At 40.7% G+C, this 25,411-nt stretch overlaps 2 protein-coding genes and 1 long non-coding RNA gene across 8 annotated transcripts; 1 reads left to right on the top strand and 2 right to left on the bottom strand.

Annotated features, from left to right (window-relative positions):
- Positions 1-117: 117 nt before the first annotated feature.
- LOC112843140 (uncharacterized) lies at positions 118-2,617 on the bottom strand. Of its 2 annotated transcripts, none has more exons than XR_003215287.1 (3): positions 2,125-2,617; positions 1,508-1,743; positions 118-1,279 (listed from the first exon to the last, which is right to left on the bottom strand). It is a non-coding gene; the product is annotated as an uncharacterized LOC112843140 (long non-coding RNA). The 2 variants fall into 2 exon arrangements; XR_003215288.1 differs by having other exon boundaries at positions 1,508-1,644.
- Positions 2,618-3,363: 746 nt separating this feature from the next.
- Positions 3,364-11,728, top strand: angel1 (angel homolog 1 (Drosophila)). Of its 5 annotated transcripts, XR_266361.4 has the most exons (11): positions 3,809-3,944; positions 4,449-5,324; positions 5,433-5,662; positions 5,750-5,819; positions 5,912-6,351; positions 6,445-6,580; positions 6,705-6,815; positions 6,926-6,959; positions 8,329-8,376; positions 8,478-8,583; positions 11,070-11,205. XR_266361.4 is itself a non-coding variant. In XM_025901038.1 (10 exons), the coding sequence occupies exons 2-10, from the start codon at positions 4,643-4,645 to the stop codon at positions 11,492-11,494; spliced, it is 2,025 nt and encodes a 674-aa protein (XP_025756823.1). In that variant the 5' UTR covers positions 3,364-3,517; positions 4,449-4,642; the 3' UTR covers positions 11,495-11,728. The 5 variants fall into 5 exon arrangements, 4 of the variants coding, with proteins under 4 accessions (XP_025756823.1, XP_005453324.1, XP_005453325.1 ...); XM_025901038.1 differs by lacking the exons at positions 3,809-3,944; positions 8,329-8,376; positions 8,478-8,583 and adding exons at positions 3,364-3,517; positions 11,334-11,728 and having other exon boundaries at positions 11,070-11,230; XM_005453267.4 differs by lacking the exons at positions 8,329-8,376; positions 8,478-8,583 and adding an exon at positions 11,334-11,728 and having other exon boundaries at positions 11,070-11,230.
- A 9,080-nt stretch (positions 11,729-20,808) lies between these two features.
- On the bottom strand, positions 20,809-25,182 carry vash1 (vasohibin 1). The gene is made up of 7 exons (XM_003447795.5): positions 24,253-25,182; positions 23,934-24,022; positions 23,503-23,559; positions 23,064-23,138; positions 22,042-22,423; positions 21,392-21,501; positions 20,809-21,229 (listed from the first exon to the last, which is right to left on the bottom strand). The coding sequence occupies exons 1-7, from the start codon at positions 24,472-24,474 to the stop codon at positions 21,157-21,159; spliced, it is 1,008 nt and encodes a 335-aa protein (XP_003447843.1). The 5' UTR covers positions 24,475-25,182; the 3' UTR covers positions 20,809-21,156.
- Between the last annotated feature and the right edge of the window lie 229 nt (positions 25,183-25,411).

The raw sequence follows: 25,411 nt of genomic DNA, 5'->3' as shown, positions 1-25,411 counted from the left end.
GCTGCACAGCAAGAAGGTCCTGAGTTCAATTCCACCATCAGGCCGGGGTCTTTCTGTGTGGAGTTTGCATGGTTAATTGATTAATCCAAATTGCATAGGTGTAAATGTGAGTGCGAATGGTTGTCTGTCCCTGTGTGTTAGCCCTGTGACAGACTGGTGACCTGTCCAGGGTGTACCCCGCCTCTCGCCCCATGAAAGCTGGGATAGGCTCCAGCGCGACCCTGAAAAAGGATAAGTGGAAGCGGATGGATATTAACTGTTTAATTTAATCATTGTCTCTACTGGTTTTTATTAATGTTTCTAGCAAATTATGACAAATTTTAAAACAATTTTATTCTATTCTAATTTTTCTATTAGCCCTATTATGTTTATTACCTCATTTGTTGGACCTTAATCTTTTTAGACAACATTCTGGCTGCAACAGCTGCCAATAATTTCATGTAAATATGAACTTTTGAATAAAAAGGCATGTCTTGTATTATACAGCTCTTCTGTGCTTTGTCAATAGGAGACGGTAAACAAGCTTATTAAAATGTATTTTAACTGGTTTACTTTATAATAGTTTTTTATTTCAATGTAATAATTGTACAAAAACCAAAGTTCACTGTGAATTTTACATTTATCAACAAGTATACCGTTATGTATTCTGCATTATCACTATATTTTCCACGGTGAAATTCTGGCAACCACAGCTGCCAGTAATTCACCGTAAATTCTACAATATTTTTTTACAGTGTACAATTAGAAGTGCTTGTTCTGATGCAAACTTTTCATCAGCAGCAAAGGCATAAGGATCACTTAAATGGATCACTTAAACTCCGGTTGATGGTGCACATCTTTTTCTCTGCTGTGCTAAAGATGCTCTCAGCTGTTTAACTTTAGGGATGGAGAAAAGTTTGACATATTTCACGACCATTAAATATTAGCGAGGCCTCTGAGAATGAGATCAAGCAAAAATCCCTGCTTGTGCTCATGGACCCTAAATTTCAACAAATAAGACAATAATACGACAAACTGCTGAGTGACACAAGAGTCTAGGGGAAGGGCAAGCATGAAGTGAGATGCTGTGTGTGTGTACACATGTGCTCACACATGTTGGTACCTCTCTCCGTAGCAAAGTCCAGAATAAAGTCTGAATGTTCAGTCAATCAAGATCCATATGAGCTGTAAAGAAAATAACCTCAGCTTTTTCTTGGATGTTCAAAGTTTCTCAGTTCATACAGGAACATCAGCAGTCTGGGTGAATGTATCGCTGTTTACTTCCCCCGTCTCATTCAGCCTGGTCAGGATGTGTTCAGAGGAACAAAGAGGAACAGAAAGAAATTTTAAAAAGTTAGGGTTTTTTTGTTGCTCTTGTTTACTTTTAAGCCAAAAATAAAATGAATAAAGCTACAAGGTTTAATATTGAGAAAATTGAGGTGGAAAATGACTTGAGCATTATATAATTAAAGTAACATACATTGAACATATCTTGAAAAAGTAAAATAAATCATAACATTAAACTCACCTTGTTTTTGGTGATCAGGCTTTTGCTTCATCCCCTGAGACCAGCTGCACTGAATCATCACCAGCTTTTGTCCTCATCTTTGTCGCTCAGTGAGGTCTTTCCTTTCCTTTGCCATTCCTCTGCCAGCTTCATTTGCACTGGAAAACCAAAGTGTGTGATCACAGGTGAAGTAAGGAATATTTTTCCAGTGCAGAGTTTAGAGTGCTCCATTTGGTGACAGCTGTTGAACAGCATTTCTAAGGATGTTGAAAAAGACAAATATTTCTGTTTACTATTAAGCAAAAGCATTACATAAATCACATTTTCAACAAAAGTTAGAGCGAAGGCACAGTTACAGGGAAAATGTGTCTGTCTGTGACTAAACATTTCTATGTGCTACAACATGGACATAATGATTAAATGTACTGAGGCGAGTAATTTGCTGTCAGCCTGCTTATTGATTCATTGTACTGCTGCTACAATGATTTGTACAAATCTTGGAAATTTACAATAACATTTCTAAATAAAACTGATGATGTACAATGTTGTCAGATCAACTGATTTATAATAGTGTTACTAAAGAATAAGAAAAGTAACAGTCTTCAACACTTGCAGATTACAAACTCACAGATTCTCACCTCACGCTCGATGATACCGAACGCATCAGCAAAGAGCTGGTCGACCTCCAGGACACTTACAAGACTGCAGTGGAAACCATGAAGGATGCCAGGAAGCAGCTGGACAGCGAGATGAGCCGTCAGACACAAACCAACTGGGAGCTTGAACACCAGACGAAACGAAGCAATGACTATAAAAGTCAGATTGAAAAAGTTACAAAGGAAATTGAAACCATGAGAACACGCTTATCAATGTTTAGTAAGACCGGTTTCATTATTTATGTATATGATAAAATTGTAAAAGCACAATGATTTGTTTCATAATTTTCTATAATGGTGGTATTATTTTTTGGAAACAGGCGATGGCTGCAAACACTGTCCTGCAGGATGGATTTTAATGAACCCTGTATGTTACTACTTCCCCTTGAAATCAAATGAATTCAAAACATGGAAGGAATCCAGAGATTTCTGTCAGCTGCAGGGAGGAGATCTTATAATCATAGACAGCCAAGATGAAGAGGTTTGTTAGTATTTCTGTGGAGCGGTGTTCATGCAGTTTTCTGAAAATGTATCTTTGGTTTTCTTTCTTTTTTTGTTAGAACTCAACAGTTAATTATTTGATAAATCAGCAACTTCTGTGCAACTGATATATGATGCGGTAAGCTGAACACAGCTTCAACCGTCTGTTTGTTGAAAAATAGTAACGGACTGCATTTTCTTGTAACTGTTACGGTGTTGTAACGATAAGAATAGTAATTAGATTACTCGTTACTGAAAAAAGTAACGCCGTTACTTGTAATGCCGTTATTCCCATCACTGGTCTTTCCTTATCATAAAATTTAGATTTTGTGGTAACAAACATATTGATGACTTACATAATTGGGATAAAGAGGTTAAAAATATGTACAGCTTCTGAATTTAATGTAATTAAAAGATAAAATTCACAATATGCCCGCTCAAGTATTCACCAGAGAAAGAGAAAATGAATTAATTCATTTTCTATGTCCCAGATTTAGGGGCTTCAACACAGGACTTGGCCAACTGGAAATCAATCAATCAATCAATCAATCAATCAATCTTTATTTATAAAGCACTTTTCATACAAACTGTAGCACAAAGTGCTTTACATGGTTAAAGGCAGCCCACCCCACCCTCCCACTCATTCCCCGCACTGTCATTAACAGAAGCGGTCCTGATACACACATCCCCCCCCGCACACACACACACCTAAAGAGTAAAATTGGGCTGGGTACGCATTAGCCAAGTGAGGAAACACTATCGCAGGGAGCTGTCTGCACCGGGAGCCGATCACAGACCGCAGCCTCCAGGCTGGGCACACAGCAGGAGGGAGGCAAAGAAGCCCCCCAGCCAGGCTCAGAGGACCCACAGGGCCCCAGCAGCCACGGCAGAGAAGGCAAAAATACTTTTTAAATTAAAATAGTGTTTACATTTATTAGTCAAGTTTGACTTTATATCGAGACTTAATGAGATAAAGGCAGGTTTCAGATCAAGTAGACATGTCAGGTGTGTGTTTGAATCAATGCCTTTAGAAAATGTCTGTTTGCCCCACTCATTGCAATGAGTGGAGCATTTTAAAAATATACATATATATTTTCCCGTTTTTTTCCAGACCAGATTATCGCAAAGTAACAACTGAAAGTAACACACTGGAAAAGCAAAACACAAAAAACGTGACTTTTGCCTTCAGGCCCTCTACCCTCCCACAGCTATCACCAAATTCGGAGTGCGCATGCGTTGATTTTTGTACCGCAACATGATTGGCAGTCTGATGTTTTATGTGCTCTACTATTTATCACGGTACCTCACCGTTCGACCCTCAGGTAAATCTAAAAGTGGATTTGCAAACGTGTCTGAACTTATGATTGTCGGCTGAGCAAATACGGACTGAAAAAAAACCTACGTATGTATTTCCCCAGACACGCTGCCTGGAGCTAATAGTGCTAAAGTTTAGTTAGCACTTTTCTTGCTGTCTGCTTCACCGGCACGAGGTTTTTGGTAATGTTTCCCGTTATAAGCTCAGTGTGACACACGTTGTGGTTTCCCCAATTTGCCAAAAGTTTCCTCTTTGTGAAAACGGTAACGGAGAACATATTTAGCTGTTGCAGTGTAGCTAACTTTATGAAGTGCTACATGAGTTAGCTTGCACCTGTTCTTGAGGTCTTGACGCCCCCTTGTGACGCAAAGACGCTATCACATGACTTTTATGGTGTTGTTTATGTTCCGTAAGCACGTCTGTGTTTTCATGGGTTGTCGTTGACCTGTTAAAGTAAAAGGTTTAGTACCTTTTAGCATACCTGCTTTCTTACTGTATTCTTGGCTTACAGAGGCCTCAGAAAAGGGCCTCCCTCCTGCCGTGGTTAATGACAAAGCTGCGTGGGATGCCAAAACCCGGAGGTTCACCGATTTGCAGACAGAGCAGCTGGAGCAGCGGCTCCACCCAACCGGTGGTTCGAAGGGAGAAACGAAAGAAAGGGTAAAAGATCCAAGCCCGGAAGAGGAAAAAACTACAAGGAGCAACATGGACAAAGAACCTCTGACGGCTGTCCCGGATAAAGATACAATGAGTGACGGAAACTCAAACATTACTTCAGAAGTACCATCTGAAGTAAACGAGAGAGAAACTGGAAAGAGACATGGAGCAAGTCATGAGAACCTTCAAGATTCAAAACAGGAGGATGGAGAAATAATTACCCCCCATAAGGTGCTGCATATGGATGCAGAGAATGGGGGAATCTCACCAGCAGAGGAGATGATGCCAGACCAAGCACTCGAGGAACAGTTACAGTGTCTGCAGACAGAGGACACCATAAAAGATACTACATCTCAAGTACAGAAACAAGCCATTGGAGAGTCTGGATCTCCAGCTAAGAAGAGCACACCGGAAATGACCAGCTCAGCAGAAGACCAAATCCAAATACCATACATGGAAAAGTTAGAGACTACTTTTGAAGAGTGCTGGGATGAATACATAGTCCCAGCTGCAGATGAGCCACATGATGGAGTCAGCGTTTCCGAGACGGTGTTTCCCTCCCTTCTCTCTCATCCTCAGGCCCACTTTAAGCTCAGCGAGCAGCACCATGCACAGACCAGCTGGCACTTCCCTGCAGGACCTGGTCTCACAGAAGAGGTGCAGTGCCCACTTATAACTTTTCCTTCTATGAGCTATTACCCTCCTGTAGAGCCAGCACTTCCCTTGGAAGGTGAGGATGAAGGCTATATTTTGTTTTTAATTTAATATTTTTACTTCTTTAAAAAAAACTCATTTACAGTTCAGTAACCCACTCCATGTATATCTGTCCTTCTTCCAGTGATGTGGAGAGTCTGGGTAGAGATGGATGAGAGTGCTGCTTCAGCAGAGCCTGCACTCATACCCTTCACAAATGCAACTATGGACTTCACTGTAATGTCCTACAACATTCTTGCTCAGGACTTACTAGAAGCCAACCAACAACTGTATACACACTGCCCCCTGGAGGTGCTGGATTGGCATTACCGATGTAACCTGCTTTTAAAGGAAATAGAACAATGGCTACCAGACGTGAGTCATGTCAAATTCATGTTTCTGAAATTTAACCTGCAAAATTTTATATCTAATGTTAGGTGTCCGCTAATACTCTGTGTGTAGATTTTGTGTCTTCAAGAGGTTCAGGAGAACCACTACCATGAACAGCTGCATCCTGCCCTGTCTCAGATGGGTAGGTCAGCTGAGACAAAACAGTGGAAGAGTCATGTTGGGGGATGTTTTGACAAAGACGTTACACATATTCTGTTCATGTTGTTGATCCAGGCTACACTTGTGTGTACAAGAGGCGTACAGGAACAAAGACAGATGGATGTGCTACTTGCTTTCGTAGCAGCTTCTCTCAAGTGGCTGCCACTCACCTGGAGTTCTTCAAGCCTGAGACGGAGCTGTTAGACCGGCACAATGTGGGCATTGTTTTGCTTCTTCGGCCACTGGTCAACTGGGGTTCACAAGTGAAGGAGGTGGGCCCGCCGCTCTGTGTAGCCAACACCCACCTGCTTTTCAACCCCAGGAGGGGGGACGTGAAGTTGGCTCAGTTAGCAATATTGCTGGCTGAAATTGACAGCATGATCAAGTCCTGTAAGGCTAAAGGTGAACACTGTAACGTAATAATGTGTGGAGACTTTAACTCTGTCCCACACATGCCTCTGTACCAGCTGATCACTACCAGCCAACTCCACTACCAAAACCTGCCAGCATGGATGGTAAGAAAATATAAACTAATTAAGTAACACCCTGTCTCGATTTTTATTTATTCATGCCTCAGTAAGAGTCTCTGTATTTACTGTGTCTGACAGGTATCAGGTCAAGAAGATCTGTCATATAAGGCCAATTGCCACAGACTGTTGGCTCCACTTTGGCCCAGCTCTCTGGGAATCACTGGCAGCTGCCAGTACACTACTGCCAATGAGATATTTGAGAGACAGAAATCAGGTCAGGTGAAGTCAGGTGCACTGTTACTATAGTAATATTGATCCATAGCGCATGTCTCATTCTTCAGTGGTATCTTTTCTTCATAATTTCTATTGATGCTTGATGATTTCTTCTTCTTGCGTAGGGAAATGTCAGTACAGCCACGACTTCATGCTGCAGCTGCGCTACTGTCCAGCTGCTTGTGTCCGTCCTCAGGGCCTGGAAGAGATTCCAGGGGTGACTGACATCACACCAGGTAGTACAAAAATACAATACAGAAACTGCACTCGCATTTTGATTTAAAGCTCCTGATTTCCTTACATGATATGTCGATTCTCTGTTCATTTTTTTTCTTATTGTGCACAGATGCTTCAAGGGCAAATCATCTTGATGATAAAAGGTCAGTTTACCACAGAAGCAACAGACAATAAACAACATAATATTAAAGTTACTGTAACTGAATTCTTTCTACCATTTAGAAAGTTACATATCACACATGGAGCTAATGTATGATGTACAATATTATCAAGCTTACGCTGATTTTTAGCTCCATGTTTTTAGTTTTACACTCTCCTATGGTAGCTTTACATGATTTAAAAAGCCCTTATTTATGTTGAAGTGAACCTCAGTGGAGAGCTCTGCATCATCCGCTGTCTGAAAAAAGTAGTTTTAGCTCCTGTCACTTTAAGGCCACCTTACCTTTAAGCCATTTGTTCTGTTTGCTGCCATTTGTTCTGTTTGCTGCCCTTTGTCTGTGAAGGTTCTCAGTCATCCAGGTCATCGTAGTCAAAGGAGTTTGCAAAGAAAAGCGTCTGGACTTCTTTGAGTTGCTTGAAGACGTTTCACCTCTCATCCGAGAAGCTTCTTCAGTTCTAAGGTCAAATGGCCGAGAGTCCCAGATTTAAACCCAGTGGGAGTATCCCCCCAAGGAGGGACAAAGGACCCCCTGGTGATCCTCTAATCACATGCGCCAAGGTGTGAAAGTGGGTGTGGGACCTAATCAGCCAGGGTTTCGGGTGAGCTCATTGTGAAACCTGGCCCCACCCTATCATGTGATTTCCTGAGGTCAGATGGCCCAGGATGTGAGTGGGCGTTAAGGCGTCTGGGAAGGGAACTCAAAACTGGATTATAGATGGCAGACAGTTGGTGTCGTAAACCACCGCCTCTGTTCAAAGATGGTCGCTCACAGTGGACATAGATGGCCTCTTTCACTCCTCTTTCAAACCATCTGTCCTCTCTGTCCAATATGTGAACATTGGCATCCTCGAAAGAGTGACCTTTATCCTTAAGATGCAGGTGGACTGCTGAGTCTTGTCCTGTGGAGGTGGCTCTTCTATGTTGTGCCATGCGCTTGTGAAGTGGCTGTTTGGTCTCTCTCACCTCTACATTGGAGAGACCAAACAGCCACTTCACAAGCGCATGGCACAACATAGAAGAGCCAGGGGGTCCTTTGTCCCTCCTTGGGGGGATACTCCCACTGGGTTTAAATCTGGGACTCTCGGCCATTTGACCTTAGAACTGAAGAAGCTTCTCGGATGAGAGGTGAAACGTCTTCAAGCAACTCAAAGAAGTCCAGACGCTTTTCTTTGCAAACTCCTTTGACTTTGCTGCCCTTTGTAAACAAAACATTATGTAGCAGATGTATGGTGCTGCTGTTTACCTGGTATGACAATATTAAGGATGCCCACACTGAGCCTAAGCTTTTGGGTCACACGGATCACATATTCAGTACTGTGTAAGCCTCTTTACATTTCTTTATATTTCACCAGGAACTTGGGAAATGCAGAGATTTATTGAAATGCATACAAAGATACAAGGTTTGTTCAATTCTAATGAGCTTTTAAAGTGAATAGTTGGTATTCTTCAGCACTCTATTAGGCAACTTTATTGTAATTGGTCTTTATAAATGGATCTTCAGGTGTTTTGAAGGACATTGAAAGCTCTTCTTTGGATGTTGGCTGCCTTTTATCTCATTCTCTGTCAAGATGATCCCACAGTGCTTCAGTGTTTTTCTCCATATCCAGGTATGCTTATACTGCATTGGTACTAGGTTTGGCATTGCTGTCTTGCAGAAAATTCTAGCTTTTGCCAATCAGTTGCCTTCAGATAAGTGAGGCATGGTGGATGAAAACTTCACAGTATTTTTATACATGCATAATTCCATTGTTTTGACAAGATCCCCCAACACCACTGGCTGAAATACCACGACAGAGCCTTCCTGTATTTTACAGACTGCTTTAGAGGCCGTTTGTACCTCTCCCCTCCTCATATTAATATGCATATTAATAATGGTTGGGATGAGAAATTTCAAATTTGGATTCTCATCCCACAGCGGCATGGTGGCTAGCACTGTTGCCTCACAGCAAGAAGGTCCTGAGTTCAATTTCACCATCAGGCCGGGGTCTTTCTGTGTGTACTCGAGCTTCCTCCCACAGTTCAAAAACAATGTAGTTAGTTAGGTTAGGTTAATTGGGCAATTAACTATAGAGTTACCATAGTGAGTGCGAATGGTTGTCTGTCTCTATCTGTTAGCCCTGTGACACACTGGGTATACCCTAAGACAGCTGGGATAGACAAAGATAAGCGGAAGAGAATGGATGGATGGATTCCCATCCCACAAGACTTGCTACCACTGACTTTCAGTCCAGTTCTTGTGTAATTTGTCATTCTTCATCCTTTTGGTATGGTAGCTACCCTTCCACTAATTGTTTCTGATGAGGGTTTAGCAATAAGGATCAACTGAAGGGCCATCTAGAATTTTTTTTTTTTTTTCCTATTTCTTACCGAAATAATTTTCAAATACTGTCCATTTTCTGTTGATAGTTTCTTTTTGACTTGTTATTGCATCTTTTTTTCTGCACTTGTGCCGTTATCCTATTTTCTTTTTAACAACACACTGCACACTCTGCCAAGTTTTAGGCTAATAGCTTTTTGAAATTTTGCAAAAATACAGTACTATGCCTGTCAGACTTGTTATCACTGGCACTTTTTGTAGATTCAGCTAAAGAAAATACACCTAATTATGTTTTTTGTGACAGACTGCAAGCAACAAGGTGCCTAAAGAAACATCCCTTGAGTTTTTATGCTTCAGTGATCCATGGGTCAGTGTGAAGTGGCTTAATAAAGACAAAAAAATATTCTTCTGAAAATGGTCTGTTTCAAGGACTGGACTAAAATGAGTAAAAAGCAGCCAATATCCAACTAAGAACTTTTTTTTTTTTTTTTTTTGTTATTACTTTATTCTGAACAAAACGAGACAGCAACTTAGAAGAGAGTGATCCAGGACAAGGACATAGATGACTTAAAAACACGGATGATACAATAATTGAAACACGGGGGATATAGGAGCGAGTGTAGAATGTATAATGTGCAAGGAACCTCAATGTGAGAAGTGTCTTTAACCAGAATCTGTCAGTGATCAGGTGAAAGATGGTGGGATGTGGCAGCCCAGCAAGTAAGACAGATGTGCAGTGATCTGGGTCCAAAAGGGCTTCATTTAGGTGCAGAGCCTGATTGCATCTCGGCGTGTTCTGAGAGCATTGTATGCAAGTACCGGTGTCGCTAAATCCAATTTTATATCATTTTTGCTGAATTTTGTATTCTACAAGTTTCAAATTGGTATTTTTTTTTAATGCTGAATGCTGAAAATATTATTACAGATTTGAATCCGGATTTGAATCCAGAAGCAAGTATCAGTACTAAGTGAGAGATCTTGTTCCCATTTTAATATAGGGAGCGATATTGTCGTTTCATTCAAGATTCTTTATATATTGGAGATGAGTTTTAAGAGATGTTTTTTTTGGAATCGAACAATTACATTTAATAGGAGTCATTTTAAGTTTAGAACGTAAAATTGATTTTATTTGTAAGTACTCCAAAAATTGTGAATTTCTGATACTGAACTTCTGGGTTAAATAATGGCAAAGATGTTGCCATGAGTGAGATGAGTAATTCTTTTTTTTCTTTCCAAATAGTTGAATTGAACAAGCTATAATTGAATACGAAGTCTGGGTTATTGAAGATTAGTGACTGAATGGATGGTCTAACTCCAGAGTGTGTGATATGATATGCATCCCACCAGGCTGTCAGAGTTGACGCTATTGTTATACTTTGGAAGCATTTATGTTTTTTAAGAGGCTGGGTGATAAGCGGTAGGTCTGACAAATGTATACCTTTACCAAGTACTTGTTTGGTATCTAACCAGGTGGTTTCATGTTGGGAGTGCAAGTATAACTTTGAAAGACCTTCAGAAAGCTTGGAGAACTATTGCTCAAGAACACTTTAAAAACACGAAAGTGTCATTTGAAGCAAAATATCCAGAAAGGAGGGGGTGGTTCAAGACTTTTGCACAGAACAGTACATATGTTGACCTAATTGCATCTTTGGCCAAAACTAATGAGCATCCACCACTGTAACAGGATAGACACATGAAAGATGATAAGTAAAAGCAAAATATGTCCACTGGAACTATAAATAAGATCTATTAATCATTAATTCTATGGTTTCGCAGGTTCAGACACACAGTCTGCCATCGGTTAAACCTAGAGTCTGTTTATAAGCACATTCTCCCAGGTTCTGGAAATCCAGAAGTGACAACCCTGCATTCGGAGGTCGGACATACAGTCGACTACATCTTCTATTCTCCAAAACGTGTTCTTACTGGTCGACATGGTATGAGGATGTCTGACACAAAGAATATTTGAGATGTTCAAGCTCTAAATGAATTATTTGTGACATTAAATATATTGTGTTGTTTATTGTTTCTTTTCCCTAGCTTGTGCTAGCTTTCTGAACGATGGCCTGAAACTCATCGGGTCTCTTTCTCTTCTGTCTGAGGATGTCTTGTGGTCAATGAATGGCCTTCCCAATCACATATTCCCCTCGGACCATCTCAGTCTTCTTGCCAAATTTCAGCTGGATCTCAGTAGTGCTTGACAGAGAGAACTGTGATTGAGTGTTGAAACATATTTTCTTTCCAACTGTTCATTTATACATGTTTTTGTTATAAATAAATTTTTTCTGCTTCACTTCTGGCAACAAAAGCATAGTTTTGCAACTGAATAGACCTTAATTTTTTTTTTTTTTCCCAAATAGCAACGTAAATAATGGACACCATTATTCAGTCTACTTTTTTGTGCTTTTCAGTAGATAAATACTGAAATGTGACAATTCTTTAATGATGCTTTAACAGTTTCTTTTAAAAATGCCGCCATTGATTGCTTTGTTACTGGTGTGGAAACTACATGGACCTGTTCATGTTGCTGTTGGTGAATGTTGTTTTGTTTGTTTGTTTGTTTTTTCTTTTAAAAGTAATTTTGAAACTATGGATATTTTTTCAGATTGTTAATAATGCTGAATAAATATATTCCTTAAATGTGTGCATCTCCCTGTGTTTACTGTCTGGTGATGTCTGGATGACATGAATTAATATTTGTGTGGTGTTGAGTGTTAATGCATGATGAATCTTAGTGTGAAAGGGTTAAATGTAGGCTGTAGAGTGTGTCATCATCCCTGTCAGTATGCTGTTTCGATATATAGGTTTGTGATGAAGGAAAACCATGAACCCCTTACCTCATCACTGAGGAATCTGGTGGCTCTGATGTTCTATGGGATATTCTGCTGGTATGATTTTGTTTACTTTGTGTGAATTGCAGTTAAAGTTCAGTTCATCATATACTAGTGCAGCCCCCTCGATTAACCCAGTTTGAGACGAGCCATTTTAAGATAACATACTTTGTTTCTCCCTAAGTTAGGACATTCCCTTGCCCTGCTAGCTGCTTGTCCTGTGTGAGCACACCATGACTATTATTTCTACTTGGAGTAAAACTATAAATAGATTATTCAGTTTGGGCATGGTCTTACTTTTTCAGCATTTTTTCCAATTTGAAGGTATTCTGAAATCTAAAAGTCCAGTATGTTGAACTCTGCCATCGCAGTATAGAACTGTTTGCTTTGTATAGTAGTCCTGACAGTGATAGTGTTTAGAGAGCTCAGTGTGCTCTTGTTGTGTGGATGCCCTAAAGGGCTTCCACACTATTGAGTTCCTGTTTCTCTTTATTCTTTATCTTTATTCTTCTAGTTGCTCCGTTTTTTGGGACTTAACTACTCCCTCAGTTTTCAGCCGATTTTCTCCGTTCAAACTCTAGAAAATTCTGCTCTTTCTGCTAACGACTGCTATGACTTTTGGTGCTCATAACTTCTATACTTTTTTGAGATATTGAATATTTTTTGCAATATTTTTGCCCATTGAAATGACTGGAACACATTATCAATGTGGTCACTTATTTCTGCTCGCCGGGCTGAGCTGTGTTTTAGTTCAGTGAGATGAGCAGCCGTTCTAAGACTGGGAGGCCCGGGTTCAAATCCCACTTATGGCAACAATTTTTTCAGTTCACAGTTACACTTTTTTTTTTAACTGTTTTCAACACAAATTTGAGCATCTTCACCCCCTTTCAGCAAAATTTTCAGTTTTTTCTGCTGTTTTCAGAAAAAAACCCCTCCTTTCTCACGGCAACATTTTTTTTTCACCACTTTTCAGCACAAATCCCAGCTTTTTCAGCTATTTTCAGCAAAAACATCTTTTCAGCAGAATTCTGAAAAGAGTTCTGCAAAACTCTTTTCAGCAGAATTTCTGCTGAATGAACTCTTTTCAGCAGAATTTTCACCTCTTATTAGCACAAATCTCAGCTGTTTTCAGGAAAAACTCTTTTGAGCAGAAATTCTGCTGATTCATCTCTTTTCAGCGCAACTTTCTGCTTCTTTACCTCTTTTCAGCAGAAATTCTGCTGATTCACCTCTTTTCTGCAAAATTTTCAGCCTTTTCTCTTACCAGCACAATTCTCAGCAGCTTCGGCTCATTTCAGCAGAATTGTCCGTCTCTCCATCTTTTTTGTGAGAATGAGTTTGACTCATTGAGAGTGACTTTGGTTTAGTAAGATGAGTAGCTGCCTTGAGACTAAAGGGGCCAAGTTCGAATCCTGCTCAGGGAGACATTTTTTTTTTCACCACCATACAACTTTTTGCAACTTTTCATTTTTTTCAGCTTTTCAGCAGACAGCTTCAGCATTAAGGCATCCACACAGCATTTTCGCAGGAAATGCAAATTTTTTCTAGTTATCATGTCCCTTTGTTCTGGAAGGATCTGCAGTGCTCATTATGAACTGCTGATAGATAGAAAACCAAAAAATTCCCTGCCTGGCACAAAGACGCCAAATTACAGTGTGGCTCCTTGTTGTGTGGATGCCCTCAAAGGGCTTCCACACTATTGAGTTCCTGTTTCTCTTTATTCTTTATCTTTATACTTTATTCTTCTAGTTGCTCCGTATTTCGCCGTTTAACTACTGCTTCAGTTTTCAGCCGATTTTCACCGTTCAAACTCTAAACTGTTCGGCTCTTTCTGCTAATGACTGCTATGACTTTTGGTGTTTATTACTATTATACTTTTTAAAATATTACACTTTTTTCCTTTAATTTGTCCCATTGAAATGAATGGAAAACTTCCACAATTCTGCTAAAACTTGCTTGTTTTTGAAACTTGACTACTTCCTCATACTTTCACCTAGAAACTCCATTCAAACTTTAAAATGTTCTCAAATTATTGGGCTATTCCTGTCTGATTCAGCTTTTTCAGATCTTCTACCGTTTTAATCTTATCTCTCTTTAAGTTTTCAGTTGCAAAATTGTGATTTTTCAGAAAATACATGCGTTGCTATGGTTGCTATGCAATTAACTCAGAGTGAGCGCAGGTCTGTTCTGAATTTTCTCTTCATGTCTGAACAACTTCTTGCTACTCGCTCAATTTCCACTCAACCCCCACAAATTATACATCAAAACGTAGGTATTTTTGCTGGCTTTCAGAAAATGTCACTATCACTGTTGTGGAAGTTACAGATTTTTATCAAATCGCCTCAGAGCAACACAAAGTCTGAAAACTCTCCATAGAAAGTCAATGGAGAGTCTGTTCAAAATCAGCGCTGGGACTCTCTAATGAGAAGCATTTTCAAATCGTCATATCTCTTTAACAAAGCAAAGTTAGGACATGAGGCTTGTGCCAATATATCTTCAGACACTGCTGACACTCACAGTGGAAGCAGTTTTTACAATTATCTTACCGTTGAGCAATGAAATACGTTTGTTTGAGGGGTGGAAATCTGTCTGTTTTGAGTTACACGACGTTTTGTAACTCCAAAAAACGGCGTTTTTCACCTCTCACCGCGATCTATTTCTGACTGGTTATCAATCTGGTTTTCAGGCACCCGCCCCCTTTCCAGGTGGCGCAATTGGTAATGACACGGGTCTGCAGCCCAAAGGTCGTGGGTTCAAATCCACCTTGGTCAATATTTTTTTTTTTTCACTTCAAATTTATACACTATCACAGACCTGTAATTTATATTGCTAATTTATTACAATTCTGCAAAGTTTTATGATTTTAGCAGCTTTTCTAATGTGGACCTCAGATTCTTGTTAACGCTGCATGGCAGAAATACATACAAGTACACAGCCTGATGAAGCAGACAGAAGCAGTACCTCTGATTGGTGAAATTGAGCAGAACCAGGTTGTTCTGCCTCTTTTCAGCAGAAAGTTTGCGTTTTCACCTCTTATCAGCACAAATGTCAGCCACTTCTGATGTTTTTATCAGAATTTTCAGCTTTTTCACCTTTTTTCAGTTATGTGAGAACCAGTTTGGCTCATTGAGTAGCTGAAAATTTTCAGCCTGTTCTGCTCTTTCAGAAGAATTTCAGCTTTTTCACCTCTTTTCACAACAATTCAGCTTCTTCGGCCCCCCCTGCATATTTTTTCTCTCATCATATCTCTTGGTGGGACAAGAACTGCTTTGGCTCAGTGAGATGAGCAGCTACTGTGATTGCTTCTTTCCGTCTTTTCAGCAGAAATTCTGCTGATTTACCTCTTTTCAGCGCAATGTTCTTCTTCTTTCCATCTTTTCTGCAGAAATTCTGCTGATTCACCTCTTTTCTGCAAATTTTTCAGCTTTTCACATCTTCTCAGCACAAAACTCAGCAGCTTCTGCTCATTTACCAAAATTGTCAGTTTCTCCATCTCTTGTGTTTGTCGGAACAAGTTTAGTTCAGTGAGATGAGTAGCTTCCTTGAGACCAGAAGGGCCAGGTTCAAATCCTGGTCATGGGATTTGAACACCTGTTTTCAGCACAAATCTCAACTTTTTAGCTGTTTTAAGCAGAAACCTGTTTTACGCAGAGAAACTTTTTTAACTCAATTTCAGCTTTTTCACCCCTTTTCAGCAAAATTTTCAGTTTCCCAGCTTTTTCAGCTATTTTCAGCAAAAACATCTTTTCAGCAGAATTCTGAAAAGAGTTCTGCAGAACACTTTTCAGCAGAAATTCTGCTGATTGAACTGTTTTCAGCAGAATTTTCACCTCTTTTCAGCCCAAATTCTGCTTGTTCACCTCTTCTGCAAAATTTTCAGCCTTTTCACCTCTTATTAGCACAAATCTCAGCTGTTTTCAGGAAAAACTCTTTTAAGCAGAAATTCTGCTGATTCATCTCTTTTCAGCGCAACTTTCTGCTTCTTAAACTCTTTTGAGCAGAAATTCTGCTGATTCATCTCTTTTCAGCGCAAGTTTTTGCTTCTTTACCTCTTTTCAGCAGAAATTCTGCTGATTCACCTCTTTTCTGCAAAATTTTCAGCCTTTTCTCCTCTTACCAGCACAATTCTCAGCAGCTTCTGCTCATTTCAGGAAAATTGTCAGAAAATTGCCATCTCTTCTTTGTGAGAATGAGTTTGAGTAATTGAGAGTGGCTTTGGCTTAGTGAGATGAGTAGCCGCCTTGAGACTAAGAGGGCCAGGTTTGAATCCTGCTCAAGGCAACATTTTTTTTTTCACCACCATAGAACTTTTTGCAACTTTTCAGCTTTTTCAGCTTTTCAGCAGACAGCTTCAGCGTTAAGGCATCCACACAGCATTTTCGCAGGAAATGCAAATTTTTCTAGTTAAGTATAGAGTTTATGATCTTGTTAAGGATTAGCAGACTTTTTAACATTTTTTAAGCAAGGTGTTGAGTAATCTCCAGGCATTCAAAGTTTTTTCTTTGGTCATTTGCTGCTTTTCACAAATTTTCAGTCCAGTCCTTGTACCTGACCTGTTTCCTAAACCACATAACACTGACCTATGACTCATTCAAAGCATAAAAAAGGCACGTAATTCAAGCAATGAACCTGTCTTGTGTTTACACATTATAGAAAGCTGAGCAAAGAACCAATTTTAAATTCTATATTTAGAAACCTTGTTACTAGAAGCCTGTCACAAAAGCAAATTTGTTTCCACTTCTTCGGTTAAATCAAGGAGAACAACAAAAACTTGGGATATCTCAGTATAGCGTACAGTGTGTTCTTAAAAAATCTGAGGAACCTGGACAAGTAGAAGACCAAAGACGTGTCAGGCCTAAAACCGTATCTACAGCAGATGAGCACCATCTAAAATTCCTTTAAAAAATTGGACAAATTCAACAAAGACCTTACACAGGGCCCAAGAGACACATCTGGTGTCATAAAACTGTCCATAACTTGCAGTTATCACTAAAAAACAGATATACAAACGCACTAAACCACTGCCTTAACTTTCTTGTAGGAGGTAATAAAAAAAACCCATAAAGATGTGTTGCCATAATCAACGTGACTCTTTATTGTGATTCTGCAAATCAACAGTTTTTGATACAAAACAACCGTGTTATAAGACATGAGAATGGACAACACCTACCGTAGAGATAAAAACGTTGGCTGCAGCAACATTCGAAACAGTGTGATAAACAATAAGTATTTACGGGTGATCGCCAACAACGAGGGTATAAAATGACAGCATTTCCAATAAAAAAATACAAAATGCAGGTAAAAGTGCTGTAAACAAACTGCTATACACTTTTGTTTAGATGGAAGTCAGTTACTTAGGTTACCACTTAAGGCAAGTGAAACATTTGATAAAGTTGCTACAAATAAAAGTACAGTTCACACAAACTCGCCTTGTTGTTACTTTACAATAAATGCAGCTGCATTACTCATCGGCCTTAACTCATGTGAAAGATGTTATATTTAGCAGTTAGAATAACTGATGACACGTGTGTTTATGTCATAGTGATTCAGACAAACAGAGCTGCTTTGTGTTTAGTCGGGCAATAAGAATAATGGGTTAGATGTTTTAAAAAAAGTGTTTATCCTCCTCTCTGAATTATCACACAAGGCACGAGGGAAGTGGTTTGCAAACTAGTCACTACACAAGTAATCGTTGCCCAGCAGAGTCTAAGTGGATATATACTACATGACATGTATTTGCACACTTACAGTACAACTAGACAGATTGCAGACGAGCCTCGAGAGCTTCTGTAGACAGCACAGGGACCTGTGATATGTCCAGCAGCTGAGCCGGTACTTTTTGTCCAGCTTCAGCTTCATCGCTTTGTTTTAACAAAACTTTTTCAGTCATTTAAAATGTTTACATATTACTGCACTTGTGCCCCGGCTCTGTTTTATGTTGGGAGCACTGCCAGCACCAATTTCTATGCACAGTAACTGCTACAGAAAAATACTGTAACAACACAGGGAAGCTGAGTGAGGCGTTTGTTTGCGAGGAGTTGCTGGTAATCTATTCAACACTGAATCCTGTGAATGGGCCAGTGTGTACAAAAAAATAAACCTTAGGTTAAATCACTGGCCCCTGGAAAATATCAGATTCATGTCATATGACATGTAACACATTAACCACCACTTCCATGATCTAAATCTAAATCTGTGGGCACAAATTCAATGAGCAGCATTGGCAACAAAACAAAAGGGTAGGGAGGCAAAGAAGGGTACCTGTGTGTACAAAGCTCAGATCAGCCCCAAGCATGAGGGAAATTTACACACTCACAAGTCAACTCTGCTTAAAAAAAGAATAAATTCTGCTTCTGCTTCTCTGAGGACCTGATTCGAGGATTAGAAATCTCTCAGCCCTACTGTGATTGGTGACTTTAAACACAGTCACACCCACATGGAGATTCTTGTACTGTGACTGACAGTTAATGTTACAGGAAGTCCAGAGGCGGTGGAGTTAATGGAGACTCCAAATTAAGGGTCCACATAACAAATTCAAGTAAAAACATTTTTGTCAAGTAACATTAAAGACTTTTCTTAAACAAGATGCTAAAATGTTTGACCTTAAGTCTAGGTCATATTTATTGTAAAATAAACATTGTAAAAATGGCAGGGGAAAAAGTGCATTTGTAAGATTTTCTTTAGCCTATCCAAATAAATAGCATTCCTTACCTGTTTTTAAGCCTGAATAGGTAAGGCTACACAGTGGGTATAACTGTTTTGCAGCAAAGCGCTAAACTCACACGGTCTACCCTTCGTTCCTGATTGGATCACTGAATTTCTAATTTAGTAGACGAGCAGGCATTAGAGCAGGCATTCCTCTTTTTACACTGAGCTGTGGTTGCACCCATAGAGCATCCATATTTCACTGCTGTAATCAGACTTTTAAAAAAAAAAAAAAAATTGATATTGCATTTTTTATGTTGTTGTACCATTATGCAGCATACTGACTGTTTGTCTGTGAAGATTCTCAGTCATCCAGGTCATCTACATATCTGTACCAGTGGCTGGGTACTCTCCCTTTAAAAGAGCCAAGAGCCTTTCTTTCCACTTCCTCCATGTAAAGATTGGCTACAATAGGTGACACAGGGGAGCCCATGGCACAGCCATGTTTTTGTCTGTAGAAGCCTTCGTTGTATTTGAAGTATGTTATGGTAAGGCAGAGGTCTAACAGTGTGCAGATCTGATCGGGTGTGAAGTTGGTCCTGTCTTCCACAACATACTTCAAATACAACGAAGGCTTCTACAGACAAAAACACGGCTGTGCCATGGGCTCCCCTGTGTCACCTATTGTAGCCAATCTTTACATGGAGGAAGTGGAAAGGAAGGCTCTTGGCTCTTTTAAAGGGAGAGTACCCAGCCACTGGTACAGATATGTAGATGACACCTGGGTCAAAATCAAGACACAAGAAGTGGAATCCTTCACTGCGCACATTAACGCTGTGGATAAAAACATCAAGTTCACCAGGGAAGACACAAAGGATAACTGTTTGCCTTTCCTGGACTGCGCTGTGCACATTGAAGAGAATGGCAACCTCAACATCGAAGTTTACCGGAAGCCCACACACACGGACCAGTACCTCCTCTTTGACTCCCATCACCCTCTGGAACACAAACTTGGAGTAATTAGGACCCTACACCACCGGGCAGAACATGTTCCCTCTAAGCCTGAGGGAAAAAAGAAGGAACACACACATGTAAAGGAAGCACTGAAAACATGTGGTTATCCTAACTGGGCATTCATAAAGTCAGCAAAGAGCCACAGAAAAGAAGATCAGACACCAGCGAGGGAGGATAAGAAAGACAGACGCAACAACGTTGTCATCCCCTATGTAGCCGGTGTATCAGAGAAACTCAGGAGAGTTTTCTCCAAGCACGACATCCCAGTGTACTTCAGACCAAGCAACACACTCAGACAGAAACTGGTTCACCCGAAAGACAAAACTCCAAAACACAGACTGAACAACGTGGTGTATGCTGTACAGTGCAGCGAGGAATGCCCAGACCTCTACATTGGAGAGACCAAACAGCCACTTCACAAGCGCATGGCACAACATAGAAGAGCCACCTCCACAGGACAAGACTCAGCAGTCCATCTGCATCTTAAGGATAAAGGTCACTCTTTCGAGGATACCAATGTTCACATATTGGACAGAGAGGACAGATGGTTTGAAAGAGGAGTGAAAGAGGCCATCTATGTCCACTGTGAGTGACCATCTTTGAACAGAGGCGGTGGTTTACGACACCAACTGTCTGCCATCTATAATCCAGTTTTGAGTTCCCTCCCCAGACGCCTTAACGCCCACTCACATCCTGGGCCATCTGACCTCAGGAATTCACATGACAAGGTGGGGCCAGGTTTCACAATGAGCTCACCCGAAACCCTGGCTGATTAGGTCCCACACCTGCTTTCACACCTTGGCTCATGTGATTAGAGGATCACCAGGGGGTCCTTTGTCCCTCCTTGGGGGGATACTCCCACTGGGTTCAAATCTGGGACTCTCGGCCATTTGACCTTAGAACTGAAGAAGCTTCTCGGATGAGAGGTGAAACGTCTTCAAGCAACTTAAAGAAGTCCAGACGCTTTTTCTTTGCAAACTCCTTTGAATACTGACTGTTTGTGTGCTGCATTTTAGTGCTTTTTCTTTTAAACAAAACACATTTGAAAGATGATGTCATTTCACAGCTTTAGCTGTGCCATAGCATTAACCTGTGAGAGCGCATGTGTCCTCCAGCACCAAGCAGAAACTCTCTCAGACACATGTCCCATTCTTTGCCTCTCCCTGTGTTTTTTGTGTCCAGCTTGCAGCTGCATCCTGGTTATTGAATTTGTGCATGAGGACTTGTGAGTGGGTGGCAGTTAATATGTGCACGTGTGGAAATAATATAATTTTCTAATGAACGTGTTCTGTTACGCTCGTATTCTATGGCAAAATCTAACACCCTGTGTGGTGCTTTGAAATCTGCTAGTTATCTAAAAAAAGAAATCTTCCTCAGACTCGAATCTGGTATCCGTTCATATCTGTGGAGGATTTTTGTTCCAAAACCTTCTTGTCTCCAGAGGGGCTGCAAGAAAAATAAAAAAATAAATGTTAAAAACAACAACGAGGTTTATTCATATAAGAAGCAAACTGTGACTAATTTAGAAGCTCCTTCTTTTTGCCTTCGATCATAAGACATCTCCAGCGCAAATACTGAGAACTATGTAGAGCATGTGATTAATCATACCGCCTCTCAACACGGCTGATCCTCCGTATGGGGCTGCCTGGTCCTCTGAGGGGTGAACCCATGCTGTTCCTCCTATCTTTGGTGGGAGATGGAGGTGCAGGCTTTCCTATCTGCAAAACCACAAAAGAACATAAGAGCTTCATTCACTTGAAAACATCATGAGTGAGCTACCAGTGCTTTCACCATTACTCTGAGTGTCAGTGGCTGAAGTATGTCTCTGTCTTTAATGTGATTGTGCAATGCACTGAGTGCACAAGATCAGCTACTGATGGACTGAGCCACCCTTGAGTAAAGCACTGCAGAGCAGCGTCAAGTCATTAGTTTTATTATACACAGAGCTCAGCATCCAGGCTGCCTTCATTATATGAGCATGAGAGGTGATGAGAGAAGGGCGTTTGAGAGAGATTGCTCTTCAAACAGCGGTTCAAATCAGTGTCACCACGCATGAAGAGAGAGCACGTCAAAGGGAATTTGATAAGCAGAAAGGGCAGTCCATCTGCTGATGACAAATGACATTTCTCATCATTGACTTAAGTCCTCTAAGAGCTCCAACAGGAGAAAAGCAACTATTAACAACAAGTAAGACATTTAAGAGCAAAGCTACCAATATGCAGCACTCTATACTTGTCCCAGCTGCCACGCCACTCTACCTTTAGCCTCATGTCTCGAGTATGTCTCTCCAGCTCCTTCCGTAGCTCCTCCTTGGTGAGCTTGTCCACATCAAGTATCGAATGTTTCCACTCTATCTGCTCCACGCTGTGAGGATCGTGGGAAACGTACTGGCCAATCTTGACTTTTCGTAAGGTGTGCCAGTAGCCCCTGTATGCTCCTTCAAACTCCTGGACCAAGTCCAGTAGTGTTCGAAATTCCAGGGGCTTAAACATGAGGTCCTCTCTTCGGCTCATGCCCAGCGCTCCGAAGCGTCCCCCGCTGTGGACTCCCAGCACAATGTGGTGGAAGTGGTTCCCTGAGAACTGAGATTTAAAGCTGAGGGGGAAGCGCTCCACGGCAGGCATATTGTTGGTGAGGTAACTGCATCAAGCTGAGTCAAGGAAACGTACAACTGACCTTCAAATCCTAAGTCTAAAAAAACATCTGTACAAATTGATCTAAGACCGGGCATATCTGGTGAAGCCTGCTGCTTCTTATTATGTAGAAAATCCATCTGTTTTGTTCCGCTATATTAGATCATATCTGAAGCCAAAATTTGATGAGAAAACATATGGTAGGTCTGCCAAAAAACAAATTTATGAATCCATTTGTCAACCCATTCTGTCAGGCTCCACTGGAGTGAAGCAGAAAACAAAACAGTAACACTTTATAATACGGCTGTGACTAAGGCTGCAATTCCATAGCAATTAAATGGAATTTCATTGAATTTTATGCATATGTATTCATGTATCCATTAATGTTTTAAAATGACTGTTTTTTTCACTAAACTACCAGGAAATATGCAGTACTTAAATTTACATACAGTATAATTATTTCTTGTGTACCTACCCTTAAGTATTTGTGTAGAAATATAATTACATTGTAATTTTAAATAAAATTAATTGAAATTTAATTTAATTACAGGGTAATTACACCCTTAGTCTCAGGCTGTATTGTAAAGTGCTGCCAACAAAACAATAAATTAAGACCTGCACCACGTCCTCTGTGGTCATAAAGATACATTCCCAAGATCACTGCCTCCAGACATTTGATTGGCAGAGCCTCCCGCGTCATCTCCTTAGCAATGTCCATTAACCTGCGCAAAACAAAAGAAAAACGAGAGTGCCATTTAATGTCATTCTGAGTTAGGAGACAGCAGCCTACTGCACTACCAGTTACAGGAACACATTGTTATTGATTTCATGAAAACAAAAGCACTGTCATTGAGCCAGGGAAATAATATTGGCACTACTAAATCTAATAAAGTGAGGTCAGGGAAAGTGTATTCCAGCCCTGTGCTGATTGACAGATACTCCTAAACACAAAGGCCTGGAGTAAACCAGAGAGATCCATATGCATGCACCCTCAGCAACACTGGGTAAATATTAAGAAATCAAAGACCCTCATCCCAGACATCCTGTGATTGCTGCTGTAAAGTCTGTGACTGAAGAATTCCTTACGCAGTAAGAGGGCGGCTTTTCTTTATTTCAAAAAACTGCGTTCCTGTGTGATTGTACCTGTAAAGCACAGTTAAGGTCATAGTGCGAGAAGGCAACATGACAAATGTTTTAAGAGAAAGGAAAAGGCAGCTCCTTAAAGTGCTCTGTGGGAGTCATAGGCTGTTGGTTAATAATGGATGAAATCCTTCTCTGGCTGGAAATCAAGCTTTCACCTAATATAGCATCTATGGTGGCCTACATTATATTTCAGCTGTCTGGCCCATATTTTAAACTGTGAAAAAAACAGTGGGTCAGTGGGATTCTGCACTTTAACATCCACATTGACTATGATCGGTGTGTAAAATCTATAAACAATCTATATAGTCTCAAAATCATTTTAAATGCACCCTGTTATCACTGATTTAGTTCTAACCGGCTTGCTCAAAGGATACTGCAATTCCCTGATGTACTTCTGTATGGCTTCCAGGCGCTGTGGGATAGTGGTGGTAGGCTGGTATGTAGGCACACTTGGTATTGGAATCTGTGGGACAGAGCATCCAAACATCTGCATTACCATAACACAATCCCGATATTCATTGCAGCTGGTGAATGTAGCATTGTTTGACCTCTGTGCTCTTCTGTTTTGTATAACTAATGGCAAAAGTAGCAAAATAGAATTTTCCTGTGCTGGGAAGTTTGCACAAAACACGCATTATATATTCAGTGCTGTGTGAGCAGCTGCATTTCCTTCCTCCTCCCTTTGGGCTTTACCTTGGGCAGGTCAGTAGCACCTCTTATCTCCTTCGCCAATGCTTCACCGCTGGGATGGATTCGAGCCACATGGCGCCACATCCTCTCCCAAGTCTCCTCATCCACCGGGAAGCCACTTCTGTTCACATAGAAAGGCACCCCTCCATCCCTCAACTCTTCGTCGCCTTCGTCCTCCTGCTCCTCGTCTCTCTCCTCCAATGAGCCAACTGTGGCCAAGAGCATCCCCTCCTTTACCAGGAAGCCCAGCAGAGTTCTGCCACAGAAACGTCCTGACTGATGCCTTTAAATCCTTACACCTTGATTAATCTGCTTGCAGGTTTAAGTAGGTGTCCGCGACAGATGGCCAACTCATGACACCGAGTGGATTATGGCATCAGTATTTCATAAAAGAAAGGCTGATCTGCTATAATTAATATTCGCCTGTGGTCAGAGCACGTAAATATGAGGCAGTGGTTTAATAACGTGTATTAAAATCGTACTGCAATAACTATTCGACACTTTGAAATAAACAATAGTAGACTAAAGGCCATTCAATGACCAGAAATTGAAATAAATAAATCGAGACAATAAGGCTACTTAAGGTATAAAATGCTTGGCCTTGGTTATAATGTTCATCAACAACCAAACACAGGCCAGCCAACATTAACACTCGATGCGAGGATTGACTTTGCAGACAACAAAGTATAAATTCCTAATTCCCTGTTTCGTTAGAGGTCATTCACGCCACAGACATCCAGCAAATCGCCGCTTTCCTGCATTTCCATCTCCCCAGCGCTGCTCACACGTCCACTTTATGTCCGTTTCACCAAACGATTTCCGTCCAAGTCCGCCGGTTCATTGTTCATGCAGATGCTCTTCTTGGCTTCAGCGTCTGCGGTTATTCACATCCAACGAGCTGCTCAGACACTCCCCAAATCTCTTCTCCTGCGCATGCTCCCCACTTAGCGGATGATCTCAGCAGGGGTACGATGATGCATTTAGGTGCTCCTCGTAAGCTGTCAACCTGAGGTCTGCTTTAGCTTATATTTCAATTTTCCAATTTAACAGTATACAAGTAGAAAAGAAGGAAATGTACTCCTTGATTATAAAATGTCACATTACTGTTAAATGTTAAATTAGCTCTGAGTAAACATCACTTTACACATTTAACATGGAAAAA

This window comes from Oreochromis niloticus, linkage group LG19 (assembly GCF_001858045.2).
Source record: "Oreochromis niloticus isolate F11D_XX linkage group LG19, O_niloticus_UMD_NMBU, whole genome shotgun sequence".
NCBI classification, from domain to species: Eukaryota; Metazoa; Chordata; class Actinopteri; order Cichliformes; family Cichlidae; genus Oreochromis; species Oreochromis niloticus.
This window is presented reverse-complemented; position numbering and strand designations above follow the sequence as displayed.